This window comes from Ruditapes philippinarum, unplaced genomic scaffold (genome assembly GCF_026571515.1).
Source record: "Ruditapes philippinarum isolate M1 unplaced genomic scaffold, ASM2657151v2 ctg2098_1_1_1_1, whole genome shotgun sequence".
In the NCBI taxonomy this organism is placed as follows: Eukaryota; Metazoa; Mollusca; class Bivalvia; order Venerida; family Veneridae; genus Ruditapes; species Ruditapes philippinarum.
Genome location: NW_026860044.1, coordinates 39187 through 64454, shown reverse-complemented (window position 1 = coordinate 64454; position 25268 = coordinate 39187). Strand labels below are relative to the sequence as shown.

The following is a 25268-nucleotide window of genomic DNA, read 5'->3' as shown; positions in this document are numbered from 1 at the left end:
CATGACCCCAACCTGTAGACAGGAGGAGGTAACTCTATCAAGCATTTTGACAGCATTATGCCCCTTTTTAGCTCGACTATTCGATAAGAATAAGTAGAGCTATTGTAGTCACCCGAGCTTCGGCGTCAGTGTCCGCGTCGGCTTAACCACTTTAATAAGTTTTTGTAATAGTTTAAGTATTTTCAAAGTCCATTGACATATGGCTTTGAAACTTTGCACACTTGTTCACCATCATGACCCCAACCTGTAGACAGGAGGTGGTAACTCTATCAAGCATTTTGACAGAATTATGCCCCTTTTTCGACTTAGAATTTACGTTAAAGTTTTTGTAATAGTTAAAATATTTTCAAAGTCCATTGACATATGGCTTTGAAACTTTGCACACTTGTTCAACATCATGACCCCAACCTGTAAACAGGAGGAGGTAACTCTATCAAGCATTTTGACAGAATTATGCCCCTTTTTCGACTTAGAATTTACGTTAAAGTTTTTGTAATAGTTCGAATATTTTCAAAGTCCATTGACATATGGCTTTGAAACTTTGCACACTTGTTCACCATCATGACCCCAACCTGGAAACAGGTGGAGGTAACTCTATCAAGCATTTTGACAGAATTATGCCCCTTTTTCGACTTAGAATTTACGTTAAAGTTTTTTTAATAGTTCAAATATTTTCAAAGTCCATTGACATATGGCTTTGAAAATTTGCACATTTGTTCAACATCATGACCCCAACCTGTAAACAGGAGGAGGTAACTCTATCAAGCATTTTGACAGAATTATGCCCCTTTTTCGACTTAGAATTTACATTAAAGTTTTTGTAATAGTTCAAATATTTTCAAAGTCCATTGACATATGGCTTTGAAACTTTGCACACTTGTTCACCATCATGACTCCAACCTGTAAACAGGAGGAGGTAACTCTATCAAGCATTTTTTTTACTATCAAGCACTAAGAATAGTCGAGCGTTGCTGTCCTACCGACAGCTCTTGTTCGACTTAGAATTTACATTAAAGTTTTTGTAATACCTCAAATATTTTCAAAATTGATTGACATAAGGCTTTCAAACATGTTGAAATTTTATACTCTTCTTTGAGAGCATAATAGGACTCTCTCCAAGGCCTATAACTGTAATATGGATTTAAAGAACAATTTTGCCTTTTTCTTTACTGAGAAAATTTTACCTTTAAATCAAGGCTTTTTTTACTATAAAGCACTAAGAATAGTCGAGCGTTGCTGTCCTACCGACAGCTCTTGTTCAACTTAGAATTTATGTTAAAGTTTTTGTAATACCTTGAATATTTTCAAAGTCCATTGACATATGGCTTTGAAACTTTGCACACTTGTTCACCATCATGACCCCAATCTGTAGACAGGAGGATGTAACTCTATCAAGTATTTTGACAGAAGTATGCCCCTTTTTAGCTCGACTATTCGATAAGAATAAGTAGAGCTATTGCAGTCACCCGAGCGTCGGCGTAACCACTTATGTTAAAGTTTTTGTAATAGTTTAAATATTTTCAAAGTCCATAGACATATGGCTTTGAAACTTTGCACACTTGTTCACCATCATGACCCCAACCTGTAAACAGGAGGAGGTAACTCTATCAAGCATTTTGACAGAATTATGCCCCTTTTTCAACTTAGAATTTACGTTAAAGTTTTTGTAATAGTTCAAATATTTTCAAAGTCCATTGACATATGGCTTTGAAACTTTGCACACTTGTTCACCATCATGACCCCAACCTGTAGACAGGAGGAGGTAACTCTATCAAGCATTTTGACAGAATTATGCCCCCTTTTCGACTTAGAATTTACATTAAAGTTTTTGTAATAGTTCAAATATTTTCAAAGTCCATTGACATATGGCTTTGAAACTTTGCACACTTGCTCACCATCATGACTCCAACCTGTAAACAGGAGGAGGTAAATGTATCAAGCACTTTTTTTTACTATCAAGCACTAAGAATAGTCGAGCGTTGCTGTCCTACCGACAGCTCTTGTTTTAATGGACTTATTTTAATTTCATGTCGGGAAGTCAAGTTGTTTGAACAAATACAACTTTTCTATGCAGGCGGATATTGAAAGTCAAGGGTTTTAGATTTTCTCATGTAAGGAAAAAATAACTTGAGTTTGAGGTCATTTGTTTTACTTGTAGGTCCCTTGAATAATTTACAGACAGGCATTTAAGGTGTTAACAACCACCAGTTACAACAGAAAAGTCAATGAGTAAATGACATGTAAAATGTGCAAATGTGGCTTTAATCCTAACCTTAATTGAAAAATATTGCTTATTTTTAAGTAGTCTATTTTCAATAAATTTAAATATTTTTCCTTTTTTCAAAGATGTTTGCCTATTTTATAATGTGCAAAATGTAGAGATACAAATTATTAATTAAAGATGATTAAAACATGTTGTTATACCCCCACAACAAAGTTTAGGAAATATATAAAACATTGTAATATGATTCACTGTGGTGTTTGTAACTTTCTGTGTATAATGCTATCTCAACTAGCTGCTTAGAAAATAGATTATAGGACCAAAAAACTCTACACTGTTTTTGTGATTTAATGTGATGATTTTTAGACTTATATAAACACATGGATGATATTTTTCAGGAAGATATGTTGGACTCTCGAGGGCAGACAGCTGTTTCTGAAGAACCCGAGGATTATTTTGATAAGTACGGGATCACAGGGGAATATGGTGATGAGGGGGAACAGTGGGAGAGGGAAGCAAGAAAACTTTATGAGTGGACACAAGAACTTTCCTTTAATGATGATTTAGTTGGCACTCCTAGACTTATCTCTGGAAATATTTCCTGATATACAAAAATAAAGTTAATTGTGAACCCACACATCTTCTGTGATTGATTATAAAACCTGTACTCGTGATCTCTGGATATATTTGTTAAGATAAATTTAAATAAAATTTATAAAAGTGGAAACAGGGCCCGTTTTAAAATGATGATTTAATTTAGATATGAAAATATAATTGATAAATGTTGATTAAATTTGAACTAGTAGAGATTTGAACTAGTGGAGTGATCTCTGGAAATATTTTTTCTGCAAAAAATAACTTTTTTTGTAGTTGAAAGAGAACCATTTTTTAAAAACAATAATAGTATTCTGAAATTATGATTGTTATTTTCATTTTTTATTGATTTAACTAGAACATATTAATAAGACATACATATGTTTACATGACAATACTGTAGTGGTACTGTTGCTTATTTATAACGCTGAATAAGTTCTGTGATATGTGTTTTATATACATGTTATGTTGTTATAATTGTAATTATGATATATGTGCAGTGATTATTATATATTATATAATCACATTTATGATGTAAGAAATAATTTTATGTGTGAGAAGATGGTCATTTGACCAAACTGGTGACTGATTTATTATGGAAATGTTAATTCATTTGGAAAAAGATTAATGTATATTTAGGTTCATGCTTTAACACATTGGTTCTGTTATCCTGCTTTATTTGTGTAATGGACATGATCTGTTTTAATTTCGGAATACTTCATTATTGCTTGACAGGATTTCAAGTTTAATGTTACTTGAAGCTTTGTTCAGGATATTCTTACATGATACATTATTTTTCAAATCCTTCACGTTATGTAGTATAGCTGTTCTACGATCGGTTTTGATTTTGAACAGCCTGCGTGTTATGTAATATAGCTGTTCTAAGCTCGGTTTTGATTGTAAAAGACAATTTTGAACAGCCTTCTAATAGTTCTATCATATGCCTTGCCCATTGCAAAACTGTGTTTATGTTTTGTGCTAAATAAAGTTAAGACTGATTGTTCTATCCTAGGATGCTTTTGTCTGTTAAATTTAAATTTGCAATTCTAATTGAGTCTTGGAAAAATAAATAAACATTTTTGTCTTTATGAGGAAAATCTTAAACTGACAAAACATTTTATTTTGTATAAAGCAAATTACATGACAAAATATATCTACTTACTTTGTCAATATTTGTTTTGGCCTGCAAATCAAATTTTCAATCGCCTGTATCATAATGCAAATTATTTTTAACATTGAAGTAATTTTTTTGAAAGTATTAATATTTTACAATCCGTATACTCCAAATTCGGTGAACAACATTTAAAATGGAAAGCAAGCCAAGAAAAATATATAAACTTTTAACTAGAGTGAACTTTTGGAAAGATGTTCCACATTTGTCATGCAAATCTTTAGAAATATCAATATTTCAAGAACAGAAATGTCAAATTTCAAGAAATATCAATATTTCCAGAAATATCAATATCATGCTGTATCAATGATGTTGTTTAAGATTGAAAAATAATGTTTTGTTATGCATTTATATATACCTTGATTTATATCACATATTGTTTTATAAAAATAAGAAAATAAATTTGTATAAAGTATAGTCTTTGGTATAAAGTATAGTCTGGGAATCGGAACATGGGTCGTCTGATTCACTGTCCAACGTCTGATTCACAGTCCAAAGCTCTGCCAACTTAGTTCTAACAATTGAGCTGAACGGTCCTTGGCTAGGCATATCATAGAAAATAGAATTTGAAGACCCATACATATTTCTATCTAAATTATTTCTTTATGTTAAACTATAGAATATAATTATCATTTCTTAAACAAGAGGGCCATGATGGCCCTGAGGTCGCTCACCTGTATAAAGACACCAGGAGTGGGGCCAGTTTAAACCCCAGGGCTTTTATTTGAACAAACTTGGAAGACACCCATTAGAAGATGTTTCACGATGTTAAGTTTTTACTACACACATATAATGAAAAACAACGATCTACCCCCCCCCCCCCCCTTCTTCTCCCCCCCCCCGGCAGGGCCAATTTTAACCCAAGGGCTTTTATTTGAACAAACTTGGTAGACACCCATAAGAAGATGTTTCATGCTAAAGATCTAAGCTCTAGCTCATTGGTTTTTTTAAAAGAAGCTTTTTTAAAGTTTTTACTATACACATATAGTTAAAACCAATAACACCCCTGGTGCGGGGCCAATTTTGACCCCAGGGCTTTTATTTGAACAAACTTTGTAGACAATTACTAGAAGATGTTTCATTCTTAACATCTAAACTCTAGCTATTTGGGTTTTTTCAAAGAAGATTTTTAAGTTTTTGCTATACAAATATAAGGAAAATCAATAACATCCGGGGCGGGGCCAATTTTGACTCCAGGGCTTTTATTTGAACAAACTTTGTAGACACTCACTAGAAGATGTTTCATGCTTAATATCTAAACTCCAGCTATTTGGGTTTTTTCAAAGAAGATTTTTTAAGTTTTTGCTATATACATAATATTATAAGGAAAATCAATGACCCTCGGGGCGGGGCCAATTTTGACCCCAGGGCTTTTATTTGAACAAACTTAGTAGACACCAATTAGAACATGTTTCATGCTAAATATCTTAGCTCTAGCTCTTTGGGTTCTTTAAAAGAAGATTTTTTTAAGTTTTTACTAAATGCATATAGGGAAAATCAATGACCCCCTGGGGCGAGGCCTATTTTGACCCCAGGGCTTTTATTTGAACAAACTTGGTAGACACTCATTAGAAGATGTTTCATGCTAAATATCTTAGCTCTAGCTCTTTGGGTTCCTTAAAAGAAGATATTTTAAGTTTTTAGCATATGCATATAGGGAAAATCAAAGACCCCCTTGAGTGGGGCCAATTTTGACCCCAGGGCTTTTATTTGAACAAACTTGGTAGACACTCATTAGAAGATGTTTCATGCCAAATATCTAAGCTCTAACTCTTAGGTTTTTTTCAAAGAAGATATTTAAAAAAATTTCTTTCGGTTGCCATGGCAACCAGAGTTCTGCATGGAATTAAATTCTTTGAACAATTTTTAAAGGTGACCACCAAAGGAACATTCCTGTGAAGTTTTGATGAAATTGGCTTAGTGGTTTATGAGGAGATGTCATTTAAAGTAAAAGTTTACGGACGGACGGACGCCGGACGAAAAGCGATCACCAAAGCTCACCCTGTCACATTGTGACAGGTGAGCTAAAAATAATGGTGTTCATTTGAAAACAGATTTTATTTTGAAGTACTATATTTAACAATTATGCTTCAATTTTCATTTCTTTTAAAGTTCTGTCTCATGACTGCTATTTCATCTGTAATTTTCCGAGCCTTTTGCAGCAATCGCTGACTAGATTCAATGACCTTTCCCCCACAAAATTATGCCCTGTTAATGCCTATTCAAAAGGATTCAAAAGAAAAATATTGTCGGAGTCATTTCTTAGCAACAATTGTTGTGAATTCTTCTGAATTCCATAGGAAGCTGTTGTGTTAACTAACTTCAGCTGTGCATTTAAGTGGCAATTTCAGGTTCATTGATTCGTATACAAAGTTATAGTTGACAATGATAGATTTGCAATGTGCAATAATCATAACTCTGTCCAGTTTATATTTTTTAGTTAATCTGATTACGGCCCCTTCAACACTGAAACAATCTCCCTTATCTAAAAATATGTTATTCGTATGTTTTAACCTCTCTTGTTTACATAGTTTGCCTTAAAATATCGTTATTTCGTCTAAAATATATCGTGTCTTCGTATTGGCGCTCTCAAAAGTCATGTCGTCGCTCTCAAAAATCGAAGGCGGCGACGAGACAAGTGAGCATATTATCGTGTCTTCGTGAAGACACGAAATGGAAGAATTCAGCCACCATACTTAACAAGCCTGTACCAAGACACTTGTGTTGTAAGACAGGCTTTATTGTACTAAAATAAGAAGACATACAAAGTACACTGGGAATAATACTGAATTCCTTAAGTGTTTGTGTAAAATAATTTACAAACCGTTCAGGTTCTCTTCTCATGATTATATTGAAACAGGAAAGATATTACTACTGCAACTTCTTGAAACAAAATTCACAAACATACAAAAACATATGTTACATACATATTGTAAAGTTCTATTTTTCTGAACAAGTTTTATGTAAATATGGAAATTACAAGTCATACTACTTTCAATACACATTTTGTGGTATTAAAACTAACAATATACATGTACCTGCAAACCGTTCTTTTAAACGGATGTCAGAAAATATATTTTAAGATTATAACATTGAGTCAATCTGTTGCTTTATCAACATGTTAGTATATTATACTTTGTGTTCTTATTTTAAAGTAATCTAATTAAACAAATTGACACACTCGTAATCATTACAAAAACAATTTGTATTTAATAAGATGCTGACATATAAGTACAAAGTATGTGAATTTTATATAATTCATGATAAAAACTATATTTCGCCACTTCTTCATCGATAACTAACGTTTTCAGTGATACACCTTCCTTATTCCGTTAACGGTACTTCAGGTTTAATAAAGAAAATACCTACATAGTCACGAATGTCACATACAAAAAAGGAGAGAAAAATACAATCCTTAAAAAATGCCCCAAAAAACCCGACAAAATTGAAAAATGTTGCAGCTTGGCTTTATCTAGCCTGTTCATGGACAGCATTGGAAAGTGCAGGGTATCGTCCACGCCCCCTAGCACCGGCTTTTATTTCACAAGTTTTATTTCTCGTTTATGACAGATCAGTCACTTATCTTTAATGTAAAGATAATTATTTTGTCACTTTCCAAACAAGAAACAAAAAGTCTTGAAGATTTGTTATCAAAACATAAACAGACTGGATTTTTTAAACCATCTTCACTTATTGGGAGTTCTACCTGATCATGTGACATCAAAAGAAAATTGTGTGTCGTATAAAAACCAACACAATACCGACTTTTGTTTATCTTACAAATATAACAGGGATACAAGAATTTTTTTTTATCTACAGTTACGGGCCTCATGTTTCGGTTTTCATTTATGTTTAGAATACCTTTATGTTTGTCGATCACGAATACCTTCATAGTAGTGTTTGAAATTGTAACATTTACAGGCAATGTAATCTCATCATAATGAGATAAAACCAATTTCCCAGAAACAGTATATACCTCCAGATGACCAACACCTTCATCACGATCCTTGTCTCCGCCACAACAAACATAAATCATCCCATCATTGTATGCAATACCCCGACATCTATCGCCGACTTTGAAGGACTGTTGTAGCTTCATTGGTTCTGTCTGGGAGATAAACTGAACTGTCTTATCATTTATCAGAGTAACGGCGAGCATTGATGAGTCTATCTGACAAATACCATATGGAATGCTAGTGACTTTCAGCGAAGATAAAATCTGGAAGGAATCATGCATTCACTTTCTTTATACATTTATTGTTGGAATCTGTCATAATAATACACCCGTCTTCACACATGCACATGCCTGAAATATTACATGACTCCTTGTCATCCTTTAGTCGTGCATTGAATTCAGTAAAATTTTCAGCCTCAATAATTAGAAAGTGAAGTATTTTTCTAATTGTGTTGCATTCCGAATCAGTCGTTTGTCTGTATGGCTCAAACCGTAGTGTACCTGTTTTTCTTGACCTCTCCATGTTTTCTAAACTGTCGTGTGAAATTTTCTTCTCCTCGTTGACAAGTTTGATCTGTACATATTTTTCAGATTCGTTTTCCTGTTTAGCAGCATTTATCTTCTTCAGATTTTCTTGTAGAACAGCAATCCTCTCATCAACTTGCTTCATATTAGACTCCATATGTTGCAGTTTTGTCTGAAAGGTCACATCAACTTCTTGAAGAATATCTATTTCCATCTTGTCCAAATGGTCGTTGATTTTCTTCCTTTCTGATTTTATTTCTTTAATCACTTGACTTTTTTCTGTCTTCACATTTTCTAATTCTTTCTGCCTGTTTTGTTTTAAGGCCTTGAAACGAGACTGTAGAGTGCTTATATCGGCTTCAAGATGTTTTAGTTTCTCGGAGGTTTCAGTTTTACACGCTATGTCTGGTATGTAACTAATACCTTTGCAGCCACTGCAATGAAATAGACATTAGAAATTTTAAGCGCATAATGTTTATATATGCTGTATATAATGGTATGTAACTTATTTCTTCACAGCCACTGCAATAGCTTAAGGTCTTCAGCGAACCCATTTATATACTATGACATGACGTGCCGCATCAGATGAAAAACAAAAATGTTAAATATCGGCTTATAAAGTTTTGGAACCACTGCAATAAAAGAGACGTACAATAGGAGTTATCAATATGAAATAATTGCTAAAATTCATCTGGTAAAAACTATTGTCAGTCTGTCCATAAATTATAATTCAATATAAAATAAATGTCAAGGGGCGACATGTCTGTTACAAAATGAGACACAGATATATTCAACCTTAATTTTAGAAGTTATATAAACTTCAAAATACATAGAGAATGGCGATTTCTGCCAGTTTTCACAGGTTTAAGATGACCTCGAGTTAAAACGTACAAGTTGATAGACTCTGAAGAAAATATTGAATGAAAGTTTATTTCTATTTCTGAACCAATGATACAATATACTATAAATTCATTTTGACGACAAAAAGAGGCTGTTATTTTAATATTTTTTCTTTCGACAAAAAATTTCTATGTCATGCATCGAAACCGAAAGTAGAATTTTTCAAACCTGTGTTCAACGGATATACACGTTGAGCAGCCAACCTTATCAGACGACATAAAGAGGCTGTTAATCTATTAAATATTTGTTTTTCCTGGTTGGGTCTTACGTCAAATTAATTTTCTTGTCAATACATCGAAACCGAAAGTAGAATTTTTCAAACCTGTGTTCAATGGTCATACACGTTGAGCAGCCAACCTTATCATGACCAGGACAGTAGACATCTATCAATTTTCCTCCATGTCTCTCACATCTCTGACTTGGTAATTCCTGCTTTTTCCCGCTCAGCTGTTTTACCGTGTCTAGTAACTGATGTCCTCTCATTACTGAAAACTTATTGTGATCACCTAAACATTTTTGACACAGATTTTCATCACATTCCACACAATGTTTGATAGCAGCCACATTCTTCCCCTCTTTAGTACAAGGAGAACACGGAAAATCATGTTCTATATCCGATCCTCGATACAAAGATTGACTAAATTTACGCCTGTCTACGGCCATGTTTTCAGCTGAAGTTTTAACTTCTTTGTTTCGTTGCTACCTAGCTGGTCTTTGTAATTCTAGTTCGACGTTGCTGCATACGCGTGATTGATTTTCAAATGCATAAACCATACTTAATGTGCTTTTGTTTGCAAAATGGCTTTCTTTGTTTTTTACAAAATGGCAGAATTGAATAGATTGTTTTGTCTTTGACAGTTTATAACTTCAAAATGATTATAAAATACGCTTTACAGCTCTATATATACATGTAGTGTGTGTTATTTTTCTTTTTTTAAATTTATTTTGCAAGTGTTATTTATAAACGCCGTTGAGGCTGACTGGCGGGTACACCGTTAAGTACATGGGCTGGCAACATACACATGTCACACCTGCAACATAGCATTCACCAAAATAAGAAATTTGAAGACTACAGAGGGGAGGACAACTATGCCTATCCTCGTTGAAAGTGTTCTAAGAGACTGCCATGCTATAACTAATAAAAAAATAATCAAAGCACTGAATGTACTGATGGGGAGGCTATGACAGAATGTTTCAGACTTATAGTTTCTTTTCTAGTGAGGTTTAAAAATACATGTAGAATCTATCGATTAACTACCATAAGTTGGTAAAAAAGAAGATATAACTTCCTGATCAATTTTCACTTAGGTTGATTCAATTTTGAATAAGCTTTGCAGATATGTATTTTTTCAAGAATTATTTAGCTTTAATATTATCCGAAGCCGCCAAAGTCAGCGACGAATAATGAAATGGGAATAATTTTCTGAAACGTGATTTTATTCGAGATTTGCTTCGGGAGAAGACAACTTTCTGTCCGTAGAGCATGACTATTAATACTAATCACAAGACAGTGGTGTCTTATTAATCTTGATTATGGTACATGTAAATAAGTATATTTTTTATGTTCAATAAAAATGTTGCATAACTTGCAGTTGTTAATTAAGTTGTTAACTTGCAGTCCGAATTCAATGATATTAAAATGACATAAAGTATTTATGATGAACAGTCCTAGAATATTTTGATAAGGAACCTTTCAGTTGTAAAATGGTATTATGTTCTTATAATGAACAGTCGTCATACCTGCTGGTATGTCATTTATAAATGGCAGTTTAGGTTTTTCAAAATTTGCATGATTAACAGTCCGAATGTAGACCTCAATGAAATGTGTTGGAATATTAACAAAATGAATAGTCAACCATATAAACCATATATATGAATGGTTGAACACAACAGTAAGGATAAATGGTGCAATGTGCATATCTTCTTATTTTGGTAATAATTGAAATAACAGCACATTTTAAGCAAACAGAAAAGAAACTATATGTCTAAAACATTCTGTCATAGCCTCCCCATCAGTTCATTCAGTGCTTTGAATATTATTGGGTTTACTTAATCAACCGCCCTTCTGTTATATTAGTTTTACTACATACAGTCTTAATTTAGAAATAAAATGTTAAATGAACTAAGATAAATAGTTTGTGGCGTTAACTTTACGCAAATCAATAAAATAATTATATCGCATCATTCACGACAACAGCGATGATTCGATCTATTTTGAAAACCACTACTTAAGCATATGCTCTTTTTATTTCTCTTTACATACACACTTTTATTTCCTTTTAATGCACATGTAAGCTGTCCATGAATACGAGCCAGATATTATTGCTCGTTTTACTTACTATATACATCTGCAAAGAACATTTTACACTACATTTTTTTTTATATGCGTTTATTTAAGGTCGCCGCCGGAAAGCCCATATGGGCGACCGTACACTCAAGTCGGGTCATCCTAGAGCGTCCCGCCGAGATTTTTCGTCGATTTTTTCCAGCTTTATTGGTGGAGGAAGACCCCAGGTGCCCCTCCGGGCATTATTTCAGGCACGAGCGGGCACCTGGGTAGAACCACCGACCTTCCGTAAGCCAGCTGGATGGCTTCGTCACATGAAAGATTTCGACCCGAGTGAGGATCGAACCCACAGTGGTGAGGGACTGGTGATCTCAAGTCAGCGACTTTAACCACTCGGCCACGGAGGCCCCTTTTACACTACAGATCTTTCAACAAGATTTTATATGGACTTCTACGAGAGAAGCAATAGCAACGTTTTGGCCCTTCCGTCCGAAGAGCGACCCTTTCCGTCAGTCTTCGGATATGGACCTTGAACACAATATTTATTTAGTATGAATCCAACCACGTATTTATTTTAATTAAGATCCGTGGTCCAACCTACGCTAAGAAACAAAACATATAAGCAAATAGTGATTTAATGCTGGGGTGGTTAACATGTTTTTTTTTCCCAATATATCAAGTATAAGTCTACTTAAAATAAGTGAATTCAAAGACAAAATAGCAAACAATACATTATTTACATACTTATTATTATGGTAGTAGAAATCGTAAGTACAAAAATGCCATCCTGTTGACATTAATTCGGATTTGTTTTTTGGGCATATTTAAATAAAAAATGGTTGTCAGACATATTTTCAATCATAATTGTAAAGACACAGACTTTATCTTCGTTTGGATGTCAGATATATACATTTGTTTTACATTATCGAAGATTACACTACATCTGAAATCACGTGGCACATTTTTTAATACGTATTAACTTTGATAAAGGTGCGTTAACTCTCCCCCCCCCCCCCCCCCCATTCCGTGGGATTTTACAACAAACAAATCATTTAGATTTAAGTTTACATATTATTTTGTATGACAATATATTCTACCATTGAATACTATATATTAAACATGAATTATAATTTAAATTACAGATGGAAACGTCATGAATATATTTAGATTTATTCATTGTTCATTCATATGGTGAAACATATTTTATAAGCGTCGGTACATACAGACTTGGTCCCTTCGGAATGGCTTTGCGGTTACTGCTGACCGTTTTTATATCCAGTTGTTTTTTTTGTCATTTCATAAACTGTATGTCTTTTAAATTTAGCAAAATCGGTGATTCTTTCATGTTAAGGGATTAACTTGAAACTAATATAAAGTATTGTGGGTAGGGAAAGAAGCATTACTCTAACTAGTAGCATTATTAATCAATATCCTTTTATGCAAACTCCTCGTGCGATTGAAACTTTAAAAAAAGATGGGAGCGAGGAGAAGTGAACGAATACTCTACCTGATCCCATCTTGTTATTATCGTACATGTTGAAATTTTGTTTACTGTTTTGTAATAATGAGAAAAGTATATTTGAAAAAAAAATATGCTTCATTAATTCAGGCATGTCTCACTTTTGATGAAGTAGAAAGACGGGTAATTGTTTCCTTCTTTTAAATTTATATGACATGTTGTTTATGAAACACATTGAGTTGAAACTTTTAAAACAACAATGGATTAATGCATAGCAGATAGATAAAGCTATTCTATTCACTACAAGTTGGTTAAATCTGCTTAAATCTGCTGCTCAGAAGTCTTCAAACCAAGGAAGTGTTTGATTGCTCATAGGTGTTTTTGGTAGAATATTCAATCGCCACATTTCGGCCCTTTCCGCCTGTCTTCGGGGCAAAGAATTAATGGTTACGGTATTTCTGTTGAAACAAATGTTAAAGTATCAAATCACACAATCAATACGATCATAAAGGAAAGTATATCTTTTTTTTTTATTTCATAACAAAGGGTTTACATTATTTTTTCAAGGTTTGATCGAGGTGAACACTTTCTTCAAACTAACAAAGAAAACAAGTTTTATAAGGTATATTTTATCACTGTATATTTTACCTTCCAAATATTTCATATTATTTTGGGGTATTATGGACACATAGTTTTATAAGATCGGCTAAATATAACAAGAAAACTTGAGCAACCTAGAATAAAGATAATTTAAAATTATGTCATAATATGTTGAAAAAATCAATGTATGTTCAACCGTTTCTCTATCTTAAACATGTATAACTATTAACTATTCATTTCACTAAATGTATGTTTAACCATTATTCCAGTCTTGTAACTTAAGTATTTATCAATCATTTTTAGTACATATATACATGTATATATGAAAGCGAAAAAGTTATGAGCAGGAAATTATTCAGAGAAAAATCACACGAAAAATCGGCATGCCGCAGCCGGGACTCGAACCACGAAAAATTATTTGGCTCTTAAACTCCTGCAGTCTGAAAAGCCTTTATGCCGTTGGCTAACTGTTAACATTTTCATCTTGATATTCCAAAAATTGATAGTGAAGAGTTTAAAAAATAGAAGCTTTTCAAGGACACTTAAGAAATTCAGCTGGTAACAAAGGGTGAAAGCTTAATAATGTAAAATCTGTTTATACATTTATCAATTTTAAAAACAGACAATGGTGTTATACACCAGAAGTAATTTTACCAGGTAAATTCATTATTCGGACACTTCCTATTTATCGTTTAAAGGTACATTATCCCCTCAGAAGTTCTTTTATTTTCGTTGCTCAAAAGATTATTTACTTTCGTGTCCTGTTAATTTTAGTTTCCAAAAAGAGGTTAATGCACTCTGTTGTGTCAAACATATGTGTTGCTTTTTTACTGCACATATTTCTTGCGTTGTTTTATTTTGTAATCTTTCATTATACTGTATCGGTTTTTATATTAAACTTCTCCATCTATACAATTATGCATCTAAATATATAACATTGTTTAAATGACTTTATTTTAAAGGGAGCCTTCATGGCTGAGTGGTTAAATTGTTTGATCCTATGCAGTCAAGGGTTTTAGATTCTCTCATGTAAGGAAAAAATAAATTGAGCTGGATGTCACTTCTTTAACTTGTAGGTCGCTAGAATATTGCCTGACAGGCATTTAAAGGTGTTAATAACCACTAGTTTCAACAAGACAGTCAATGAGTAAATGACACGTACAATTTGCAAATGTGGCCTTAATCGGGAAGAAAATTTTACATTTTGTTACCTGATTTGAAAACTTGAAAAAATGCTTATAAGTTGGAGTCTTTTTCCTATTTTCAAAGATTTTTGCCTATTTGTAATAGCTGTAGTGGTAGTAACATTTAATTAAAAATGATTAAAGCGTGTTACTTGGTATATCTTTAACTACAAAACGATCATAATACTTTGAATTTACAATTGATAACTTGAGCACAAGGTTAGTTGGTTAACACTTTTGTGTTTTATTATTTTTTATATCAAAGGTCAGTAATGTCCAACTATATGACAGAAATATATATTTTAGTCAAGTGATAAATCGTGCCAGATTAATACACAGAGAGGTGTTTGGAGGGTGGGACATACAGATTTTCCCCTTGTCCATCTAACTCATCATACTATGGGTCCATAAAATGAATATAAAATTGTTGAAGGAGAGGTAGGTCGCAATTCTTGTTTTATCAATGAATTCCTAAATACTGCTTTTTGACAGCACTTGATTATGATTATTAAAACCAAAAATAAAATAAAATTTACCCGGTGGCATCTAATATCAGCAGATTTTTTATGATGTTTAAAATTGTTTAAAATATTTATTATCAAGAGACGAAATATAAATCAATGTGTCACATGATTAATTGTGCTTTTGGTAACTTTCTGTGAATAATGCTATCTCAACTTGCTGCTTAGAAAATAGATTATAGGACTAAAAAAATCACTGATTTTGTGAATTTACTTGATGATACAAATTGGAATTATATCAACATTATGGATGATATTTTGCTGGACGATATGTTGGACTCTCTAGGACAGACAGCTGTTTCAGAGGAACCCGGGGATTATTATGATAAGTACGGGAGCATAGGGGAATATGGTGACGAAGGGGAACAATGGGAGAGAGAAGCTAGCCTATTTTGACCTAGAGTCATGACACGTTACAGGAATATTTATCAGCATGTGTACTTGTGCACCTGCGTATTTTCGTCTGGATTTATTTAGCATTTTTAGAGTTATTGCCCTTGACTTAGTAAATTTTTGCAATTTTCAACTTGTGTTGCATGTAACTCAAAAAGTATTTGACCTAGAGTCATGAAACGTTACAGGAATGTTGATCAGCATGTGTAGTTGTACACTTGGGTATTTTCGTCTGGATTTTACTTAGTAATTTTAGAGTTATTGTCCTTGACTTTGTAAAATTTTTCAATTTTCAACTTGTGTCGCATGTTACTGAAAAAGTATTTGACCTAGAGTCATGAAGCTGTACAGGGATGTTGATCTGCATGTTAAGTTGTGCACATGGGTATTTTCATCTGCATTTATTTTAGTATTTTTAGAGTTATTGCCCTTGACGTAGTAAAAATTTGCAATTTTCATTTTGTGTCGCATGTAACTCAAAAAGTATTTGACCTAGAGTCATGAAACGTTACAGGAATGTTGATCAGCATGTGTAGTTGTGCACCTGGGTACTTTTGCCTGGATTTACTAAGTATTTTTAGAGTTATTGCCCTTGACTTAGTAAATTTTTGCAATTTTCAACTTGTGTCGCATGTAACTCAAAACGTATTTCACCTAGAGTCATGAAACGTTACAGGAATGTTGATCAGCATGTGTAGTTGTACATCTGGGTATTTTCGTCTGGATTTCTTTTTATTTTTAGAGTTATTGCCCTTGACTTAGTAAAAATTTACAATTTTCAACTTGTGCTGCACGTAACTCAAAAAGTATTTGACATAGTCATGAAACTTTACAGGAATGTTGAACAGCATATAAAGTTGTGCACCTTAGTTTCCCTTGTGGATTTATTCAGTATTTGTAGAGTTATTTCCCTTGACTTAGTAAAAACCGTTTCATTATGTTTTGTTATTTGTTCCTTGAGTGCTTGAGTTAGAATCAACCGACTTTACATGAATAATGATCAACATCACAAAATTACAGGAATCATGATCAACATCACCGTGAAGCTATGCACCTGTGACTTTGCATGTGGATTTTTTCAGTTTTGTTAGAGTGTTTGCCCTTGACTTACAGAAGTACAAATTTGCAATTTTCAACTTGTTGATGCATAGCTCAAAAAGTATTTCACTTGTAAGACTGAAAGTTTACAAGAATGTTGGTCAGCATGTCTACTTATGCACTTGGGGTTTGCTTGTGGATTTATTTGTAAAGTTCTTGCTCTTTACTTAGTAAAAGATTTTTAGTTTTCAACTTGTGACACATGTAGTCCAAAAAATATTTGACCTAGAGTCATTAGAGACAGAACAGTGGCTTGTGGGGGCACCCGTGTCCTATGGACACATTTCTAGTTAAAGATAAATTCATAATTAAATTTATAAAATCAAAAAATGTGGAAAATGATAATTTAAGTATGAAAATATAATTGATAAATTAAATTGAATTGATGATTAAATTTTAACTAGTAGAGTGATCTCTGGAAATATTTTCTACATAAATTAACTTTGTTTGGAGCAGAAAATTAATCATTTTTAATATTATATATTTGTAAAGAATAAAATAGTAATAGTATTTCGAAATTATGATTGATATTGTTTTCATTTATTGCATTAGTACATTTTTAGACATACAAAGGTTAACATTATGCACACATATTGTGGTACTGTTGCTTATTTATAATGCTGAATAAGTTCTGTGATATGTGTTTTTTTTATAATACTGCACGTTTGTAACGTCATTTTTCATTGGATAATCGTGACGTTTATATAGTTTAATATATACACGGCTTCTGTCGATTCATGAAGAAATCTCACTCTTTTTCTCTAGAAATGATGCTTGCTGTATTATAAATTCGTTATAAAGATTGTTGACAGGTTATATGACCGTATGTAAACGGCTGTTTGCAATATAACCCTCGCCTAACGGCTCGGGTTATATTTACAAATAGCCGTTTATATAGGGCCATATAACCTGTCAAAGATCTTTATAACTAATAATATACACGGCTGCTGTCGATTTATAAAGATTTATTTTATTTCTCTGCAGTTATAAAGATTGTTGACAGGTAATTATATATGGCCCTATTTAAACGGCTATTTGAAAATATAACCGAGCCGTTAGACGAGTTACAATGTTCTCAAGATTTTTCTCCATTTAAGAGATTTTGCTTTTAAAAGTTATATTTGTGCATTTTAGTGGCAACTTCAGTTTAAGTGATAGGTCTTGACAATGATAAATTTGCAATGTGCAATAAACGTAACTCTGTCTAGTTTGTCTATTTTAATTATCTCTTTTTATAAATCTGATTTCTGCCCCCCTTCCACCCTTTAACACTCTCTATTGCATAAAATATGTTATTTGTATCTTTTCTCCTCTCTCGTTTACTAAACATATGGTTCGCCTATTAAAATATCGTTAATTCGCCTAAAAATATTATGTTTTCATGTCGGCGCCCTCAAAATCGAAGACGAAGTTGAAGACACGATAAGTGAGTATATTGAGCTTTTTAGGGTTGAAGATACGAAATGGCAGAAATCAGCCGCCATCATAAACAAGCTTTTCTTTTAATTGAGGAATAACCAAGACACTTGTGTTGTAAGACAGGTTTTATTGTACTAAAATGAGAAGATATACAAAGTACAATAGAAATTTTCTTAAATGTCTGTGTAAAATAATTTACAAACTGTTCAGGTTCTCTTCTCATGATTATTTTGAAACAGGAAAGATGTTACTACTGCAACTTCTTGAAACAAAATTCACAAACATACAAAAAACATAAATTACGTATTTGTAAAGTTCTATCTTTTCCGGACAAGTTTTATGTAAATATGGGAATTACAGTCATACTACTTCCTATACACATTTTTGGTACTAGAACTTATAATATACATGTACCTGCAAACTGTACTTTAAACGGGTGTCAGAAAATACATTTTAAAATGATAACATGGAGTCAGCCTATTGCAATATTAACAATATTAAACATGCAAATATATAATATTATGTGGTCTTATTTTAAAGTAATCTGATTAACAAATAAAGAGACACACTCGTGATCATTTTAAAACAATATGAATTGAAATAAGATGCTGACATATAAGTACAAAATATGTGAATTACATATACTTCATGATAAAAACTATATTTTGCCATTTCTTCATCGACTGCAAACGTTTTCAGTGATACACCTTCCTTATTCTGTTAACGGTACTTCAGATTTCATAAAGGAAATAACCACATAGTCACGAATGTCACATACAAAAATGAAGAGAAAAACACAATCCCTAAAAAATTCCAAAACAAAACGACAAAATTGAAAAAGTTTTGATTTAACATGTTCATGGACAGCATTGGAAAGTGCAAAGTCCACGCCCCCTTACACCGGCTTTTGTTTCACAAGTTTTATTTCTCGTTTTAAGACAAATCAGTCACTTATCTTTAATGTATAAATCATAATTTTGTCACTTTTCCAACACGAAACAAAAAGTCTTTAAACGGATGTCAGAAAATACATTTTAAAATTATAACATGGAGTCAGTCAACTGCTTTATTAACATGCAAATATATTATATTATGCGGTGTTATTTTAAGTAATCTAATTAACAAATAAAGAGACACACTCGTAATAATTATAAAAAATAATATGCATTAAAATAAGATGCTGACATATAATTACAAAATATGTGAGTTTTATATAATTCATGATAAAAACAATATTTCACCACTTCTTCATCGATAACTAATGTTCACAGTGATACACCTTCCTAATTCCGGACTTCATAAAGGAAACACCTACATAGTCACGAATGTCACATACAAAAAAGAAGAGAAAAACACAATCCCTAAAGAATGAAAAAAAAAAACAACGACAAAATTGAAAAATGTTGCAGGCTTGGTTTGATTTAGCCTGTTCATGACAGCATTGGAAAGTGCAGGGTACTGTCCACGCACCCTAGCACCGGCTTTTATTTCACATGTTTTATTTCTCGTTTATGACAAATCAGTCACTTATCTTTAATGTATAAACCATGATTTTGTCACTTTCCCAACAAGAAACAAAAAGTCTTGAAGTTTTGTTATCAAAACATAAACAGACAGGTTTTTTTAAACCATCTTCACGTATTGGGAGTTCTACCTGATCCTTCCCATCATGTGACATCAAAAGGAAATTGTGTGTCGTATAAAAACTAACACAATACTGACTTTTGTTTATTTTACAAATATATTTAGGATTCAAGAATATTTTGTTATCTACAGTTACGGGCCTCATGTTTAGGTTTTCATTTATGTTTAGAATACCTTTATGTTTGTCGATCACAGATACCTCCATAGTAGTGTTTGAAATTGTAACATTTACAGGATAGGTAATCTCATCATAATGAGATAAAACAATTTTCCCAGAAACAGTATATACCTCTAGATGACCAACACCTTCACCAGTATCCTTGTATCCGCCACAACAAACATAAATCATCCCGTCATTGTATGCAATACCCCGACATCTATCGCCGACTTTAAAGGAGTGTTGTAACTTCATTGGTTCTTTCTGTGAGATAAACTGAACTGTCCTATCATTATACATAGTTACGGCCAGCATTGATGAGTCTATCTGACATATACCAAAAGGATTATCTGTGACTTTCAGGGAAGAAATGACCTGGAAGGAATCATTCATTTTCTTTATACATTTATTGTTTTGATCTGTCATAACAATGCATCCGTCGTCACACATGCACATGCCAAAAATAATGCATGACTCCTTGTCATCCTTTAGTCGCGCATTAAATTCAGCACATTTGTCTACTTCAATCATTGGAAAGTGAAGTATATTCCCAATGATGTTGCATTCCGAATCAGTCGCTTGTCTGTATGGCTCAAATCGTATTGCGTCTGTTTTTCTTGACCTCTCCAAGTCTTCTAAACTATCACGTGCAATTTTCCTCTTCTCGTTGACAAGTTTGATCTGTACATATTTCTCAGATTCGTTTTCCTGTTTAGCAGCATTTATCTTCTTCAGACTTTCTTGTAGTGAAGCGATCCTCTCATCAACTTGTTTCATATTAGACTCTATATGTTGCAGTTTGGTCTGAAAGGTCACATCCACTTCCTGAAGAAGTTCCTGTTCCATCTTGTCCAAATGGTCGTTGATTTTCTTCCTTTCTGATTTTATTTCTTTAATCAATTGACTTTTTTCCTTTTTTGCATTCTCTACTTCTTTCTGTTTGTTTTGTTTTAATGCGTGGAAACGAGACTGTAGAGCGCTTATATCGGCTTCAAGAAGTTTTAGTTTCTCGGAGGTTTCAGTTTTACACGCTATGTCTGGTATGTAACTAATACCTTTGCAACCACTGCAATGAAATAAATATTAGAAATCTTAAGCACATAATGGTTATATATGCTAGTATATAATGGAATGTAACTTATTCCTAAACAGCCACTGCAATAAAAGAGACAATAGGAGTAATCAATATGAAATAATAATTAAAGTATCTGTGCTAAAATTCATCTGGTAAAAACTATTGTCAGTCTGTCAATAAATTATAATTCAATATTAAATAAATGTTACAAAATGAGACACAGAAATATTCAACCTTAATTTTAGAAATTATATAAACTTCAAAATGTAACGTTTTAAGGCACACAAACCCTGGCTCACCACCGAGAGTGGTTTATGCCGTTATATATTGGATACTATCCTTTATGTGAATTCGTCATCTTTTGTTTTCGCATATTGTAATGCTCATTATAGGGCGTTACAAAAATACATAGAGAATGGCGATTTCTGCCAGTTTTCACAGGTTTACCTCGAGTTAAAACGTACAAGTAGATAGACTCTGAAGAAAATATTGAATGAGAGTTTATTTCTATTTCTGAACCAATGATACAATATACTATAAATTCATTTTGACGACAAAAAGAGGCTGTTATTTAATATTTTTTCTTTCGACAAAAAAATTTCTATGTCATGCATCGAAAGCGAAAGTAGAATTTTTCAAACCTGTGTTCAACGGATATACACGTTGAGCAGCCAACCTTATCAGACGACAAAAAGAGGCTGTTAATCTATTAAATATTTGTTTTTCCTGGTTGGGTCTTACGTCAAAATTAATTTTCTTGTCAATACATCGAAATCGAAAGTAGAATTTTTCAAACCTGTGTTCAATGGTCATACACGTTGAGCAGCCAACCTTATCATGACCAGGACAGTAGACGTCAATCAATTTCCCTCCATGTCTCTCACATCTCTGACTTGGTAATCCCTGCTTTTTCCCGCTCAGCTGTTTTACCGTGTCTAGTAACTGATGTCCTCTCATTACTGAAAACTTATTGTGATCACCTAAACATTTTTGACACAAGTTTTCATCACATTCCACACAATGTTTAATAGCAGCTACATTCTTTCCTTCTTTAAAACAAGGAGAACACGGAAACTCATGTTCTATATCCGATCCTTGATACAAAGATTGACTTAATTTACGCCCGTCTACGGCCATTTTTTTTCAGCTGAAGTTTTCAACTTCCTTGTTTCGTTGCTACCTGGTTTCGACATTGCTACATACGCGTGACTGATTTTCAAATACATAAACCATACTACATTTAATTTTGTTATGTTAAGATATTTGCAAAACGGCTCTTTCATTTACATAAGTAACGTTGAAATTAAATAACTTATTTAAAGCTTAACGCAAGTGTTCTGAATAAGGATTTAATATTTCTTAAAGTTATAATACCGTTCAACGATGATATTTTACCCTACAACTTAGTTTTCAGAAATTATCACCTAAATCATAAGTATATCCTCATTAATGATGAACTGCTATACAATTTTAATCTTATTTCGCCGAAACACTCGGATGCAACTGGATATAATGTCGCCAGTTTTTGAAATCCCCGCCATTTGTAAAAGCTCTCGGGCCCGATCGGTTTCATTCGGAATTAACTCATTTGCATACGGAAAGGTTCGGAAATGCTATAATTAGAAACAAGTTCGGAAACGCTATAATTAGAAACGTCAACAAACTTGCGACCCCGATATTAGGAGATAAAATATAAATGACGGATGCAATTTTATTTTTATGTTTTGTAATTAATAAACGATATGAAAAGCTATTTATTAGCTAAGGAATGTAGCTTATATCCTCGTAACGCGTTACGAAACAATCGGAAAAAGAACAAAATCTGAGACTCTCACTAGATCTACAGTAAACAAGAAAGATGGAGCGTTGGTCATGTCTATGTCGTACGGTTGCTGTGGTTATTTGAAATCGGTAAATTAGCCGTTCTTTATGATCGGTTCGTACCAGAAATAATACGTACCTATTGCCAAGCTTCCATCGTAGTAATATGGCATACAGTAGTGTGCGTCATGTAAATATTATGAAACACCGACACTTGGGATTTGGTGCTCAATCTGTATTATATTATAGATGTTGAAATACGATTTTTTTTCAAAACGGCTTATATTAAGTTTTGTTTTTTTGTGTTTTTTTTTTATTTTTAAAGGCGTTTTGAGCTCCAAACCCAAGTGTCTGTGTTAGGAAATTATAATGAAAGAAATATAATTTGGCAATCTGGTGTAATAACCTGTATAGGGTGTTGCCAGATTAAATAACCTGTCAACTGCATGCAAAAGCCAATACATATTTAACATCTACAGGCTCAACCGTTTGATATATGATAATGTATAATTATACTTCAATTTATAAGCAAACAAGAATGGAAAAAAGGACCAAGTTAAAGTTCTGATGCCTATAATTTTGAAAATGATCACTCAAGACCTGATTTTTATGTTAGCCTTTTGTAAAAAGTGCACATTATGGAAAATAATGTACTAATGAGAATTTCATTCCAATACAAACACAGTGCCACCTGTGTAAATTTTATTCTGTTAACAATGAACAGTTGCATTCCACTGAAAATAAGATTGCCAAGAATTAAATCCTAATCTCTGGATTACCTACACCGGTATGGCATAAAACCATAAATTTCACCACTTTATGTTCAAAATGTTGAATTCTGCCAAAGCTGGTGCTAGGGGGGCATGGGCGGTAACTTGCACTTTCCAACAGGCTCACCAAATAGAGCCTGCAACAGTTTCAATTTTGTCATTTTGGGCTTTCTGCAGGAATTCTTTATTTCTCTATTTTCTGATGTCAAATGTACTTTTTTAAAAGTCAAATAAGATCACAGATTGTAACAATGTTTTACAAATACCTTTCAATGTTAATTTACACTCCACTTCTCTTTAGCACGTTTCAGGACACATTTTTGGAACGTTGTTAAAATAACAAAAACACAGATAAATTGAAACATTGTATTTGAACATTGGCAGTAAAACAACAATAAAATATTTTCAAATGAACAGCATATCTTCTTTTTCTTACTCTTAAAATTGTACAACAGTGACTTCTTTACAGTTATAGTTTTATTTATTATTCAATCCATGCTGTCTTAACAGGAAGAGAAAGTGTGAAGATGGCCAATATTGTAGAAGGAAATAAATAATATCTTAATTCCAACCAAATTGTATTAACTTGAGCTAACCCCTTATGGGTTTTCTGGTGATGAAGGATATTATGCTTAAGCCATTGTGACCTTAGACCTTATTAACTCCAAACTAATGCTTAATTACTAATCTAAGCAATGTCCCTGGAAATGTTCAAAACCTTGGGACAATGAGTTTACATGTCACTGAGACCTTGAACTTATAATCAAATGGACCAATCTTAAAACTAATGGCAATCAGAATTTTTCCTTCTGAGTTACATAAACTATACCTTACAATGCTACACATATTTTAAAGGAAGTAAAACTTTCTGCCCTATCTTGAGCTTTAAATCTGATTACCTCAAAATCAGTTGGTGCCATTATCTGGGGAAGGGCAATGTTCCTACCAAGCCTAAAAACTTAGGCTTACCCCTGAATGTAAAATATTGTTTGTTCCCCACTCCCGCAACCTACCTACAAATAGCACAGCTACCTAAATATCTTATTGCCAGGATTTGTTTACTAAAATGAAATCAGAGTGTCAATGAGAATGCACCTTTTAACTGTCTCGTGATTTTTTAATTGTAAATATACAAATGTTGGGATATTTGTTGATTGAAACTGAAAAATATGGTTCTAAATTTTCAAGTAAAACAGATGCTTTCATGCATTCACAATTTGTTTGAACTACATATAATTTTAATGAAAAATAAAACAAGACAAACATTTTGAATAACTAGGAATGTGTCCATAGGACACGGGTCCCCCCTACGCGCCATTGTTCTGTCAATCTTATGACTCTAGGTCAAATATTTTTTGAAAACTAAAAATCTTTTACAAAGTAAAGGGCAAGAACTTTACAAATACTGAATAAATTCACAAGTAAACCCCCAAGGTGCATAAGTGCACATGCTGACCAACATTCTTTTTTAAAC

The 25268-nt window shown here is 32.9% G+C and overlaps 3 protein-coding genes across 5 annotated transcripts in view; 1 reads left to right on the top strand and 2 right to left on the bottom strand.

Annotated features, from left to right (window-relative positions):
• LOC132758698 (uncharacterized protein CXorf58-like) overlaps window positions 1-25268 on the top strand; it is a 77795-nt gene that overhangs the window by 16156 nt on the left and 36371 nt on the right. Inside the window, exon 11 of one of the 2 annotated variants that reach the window (XM_060750390.1) lies at window positions 2620-3209. The exons of the other annotated variant lie outside the window; for it this stretch is intronic. Coding sequence (XP_060606373.1) covers window positions 2620-2826 — 207 coding nt within the window. The 3' untranslated portion in view covers window positions 2827-3209. Of the gene's footprint in view, window positions 1-2619; window positions 3210-25268 lie in introns of those variants that run through there. 2 annotated transcript variants of the gene reach the window in all.
• LOC132758697 (E3 ubiquitin-protein ligase Midline-1-like) lies at window positions 7703-10061 on the bottom strand. Its single transcript, XM_060750388.1, has 2 exons — window positions 9689-10061; window positions 7703-8900 (listed from the first exon to the last, which is right to left on the bottom strand). Exons 1-2 carry the CDS (start codon window positions 10027-10029, stop codon window positions 8216-8218), a joined length of 1026 nt encoding a protein of 341 aa, XP_060606371.1. The 5' UTR covers window positions 10030-10061; the 3' UTR covers window positions 7703-8215.
• LOC132758696 (uncharacterized) overlaps window positions 18435-25268 on the bottom strand; it is a 38690-nt gene continuing 31856 nt past the window's right edge. The window contains exons 1-2 of one of the 2 annotated variants that reach the window (XM_060750386.1): window positions 22000-22426; window positions 18435-21194 (exon numbers count right to left, since the gene is read on the bottom strand). In XM_060750386.1, coding sequence (XP_060606369.1) covers window positions 19847-21194; window positions 22000-22340 — 1689 coding nt within the window. In that variant the 5' untranslated portion in view covers window positions 22341-22426 and the 3' untranslated portion in view covers window positions 18435-19846. Of the gene's footprint in view, window positions 21195-21999; window positions 22427-25268 lie in introns of those variants that run through there. The other variant, XM_060750387.1, reaches the window with a different exon arrangement.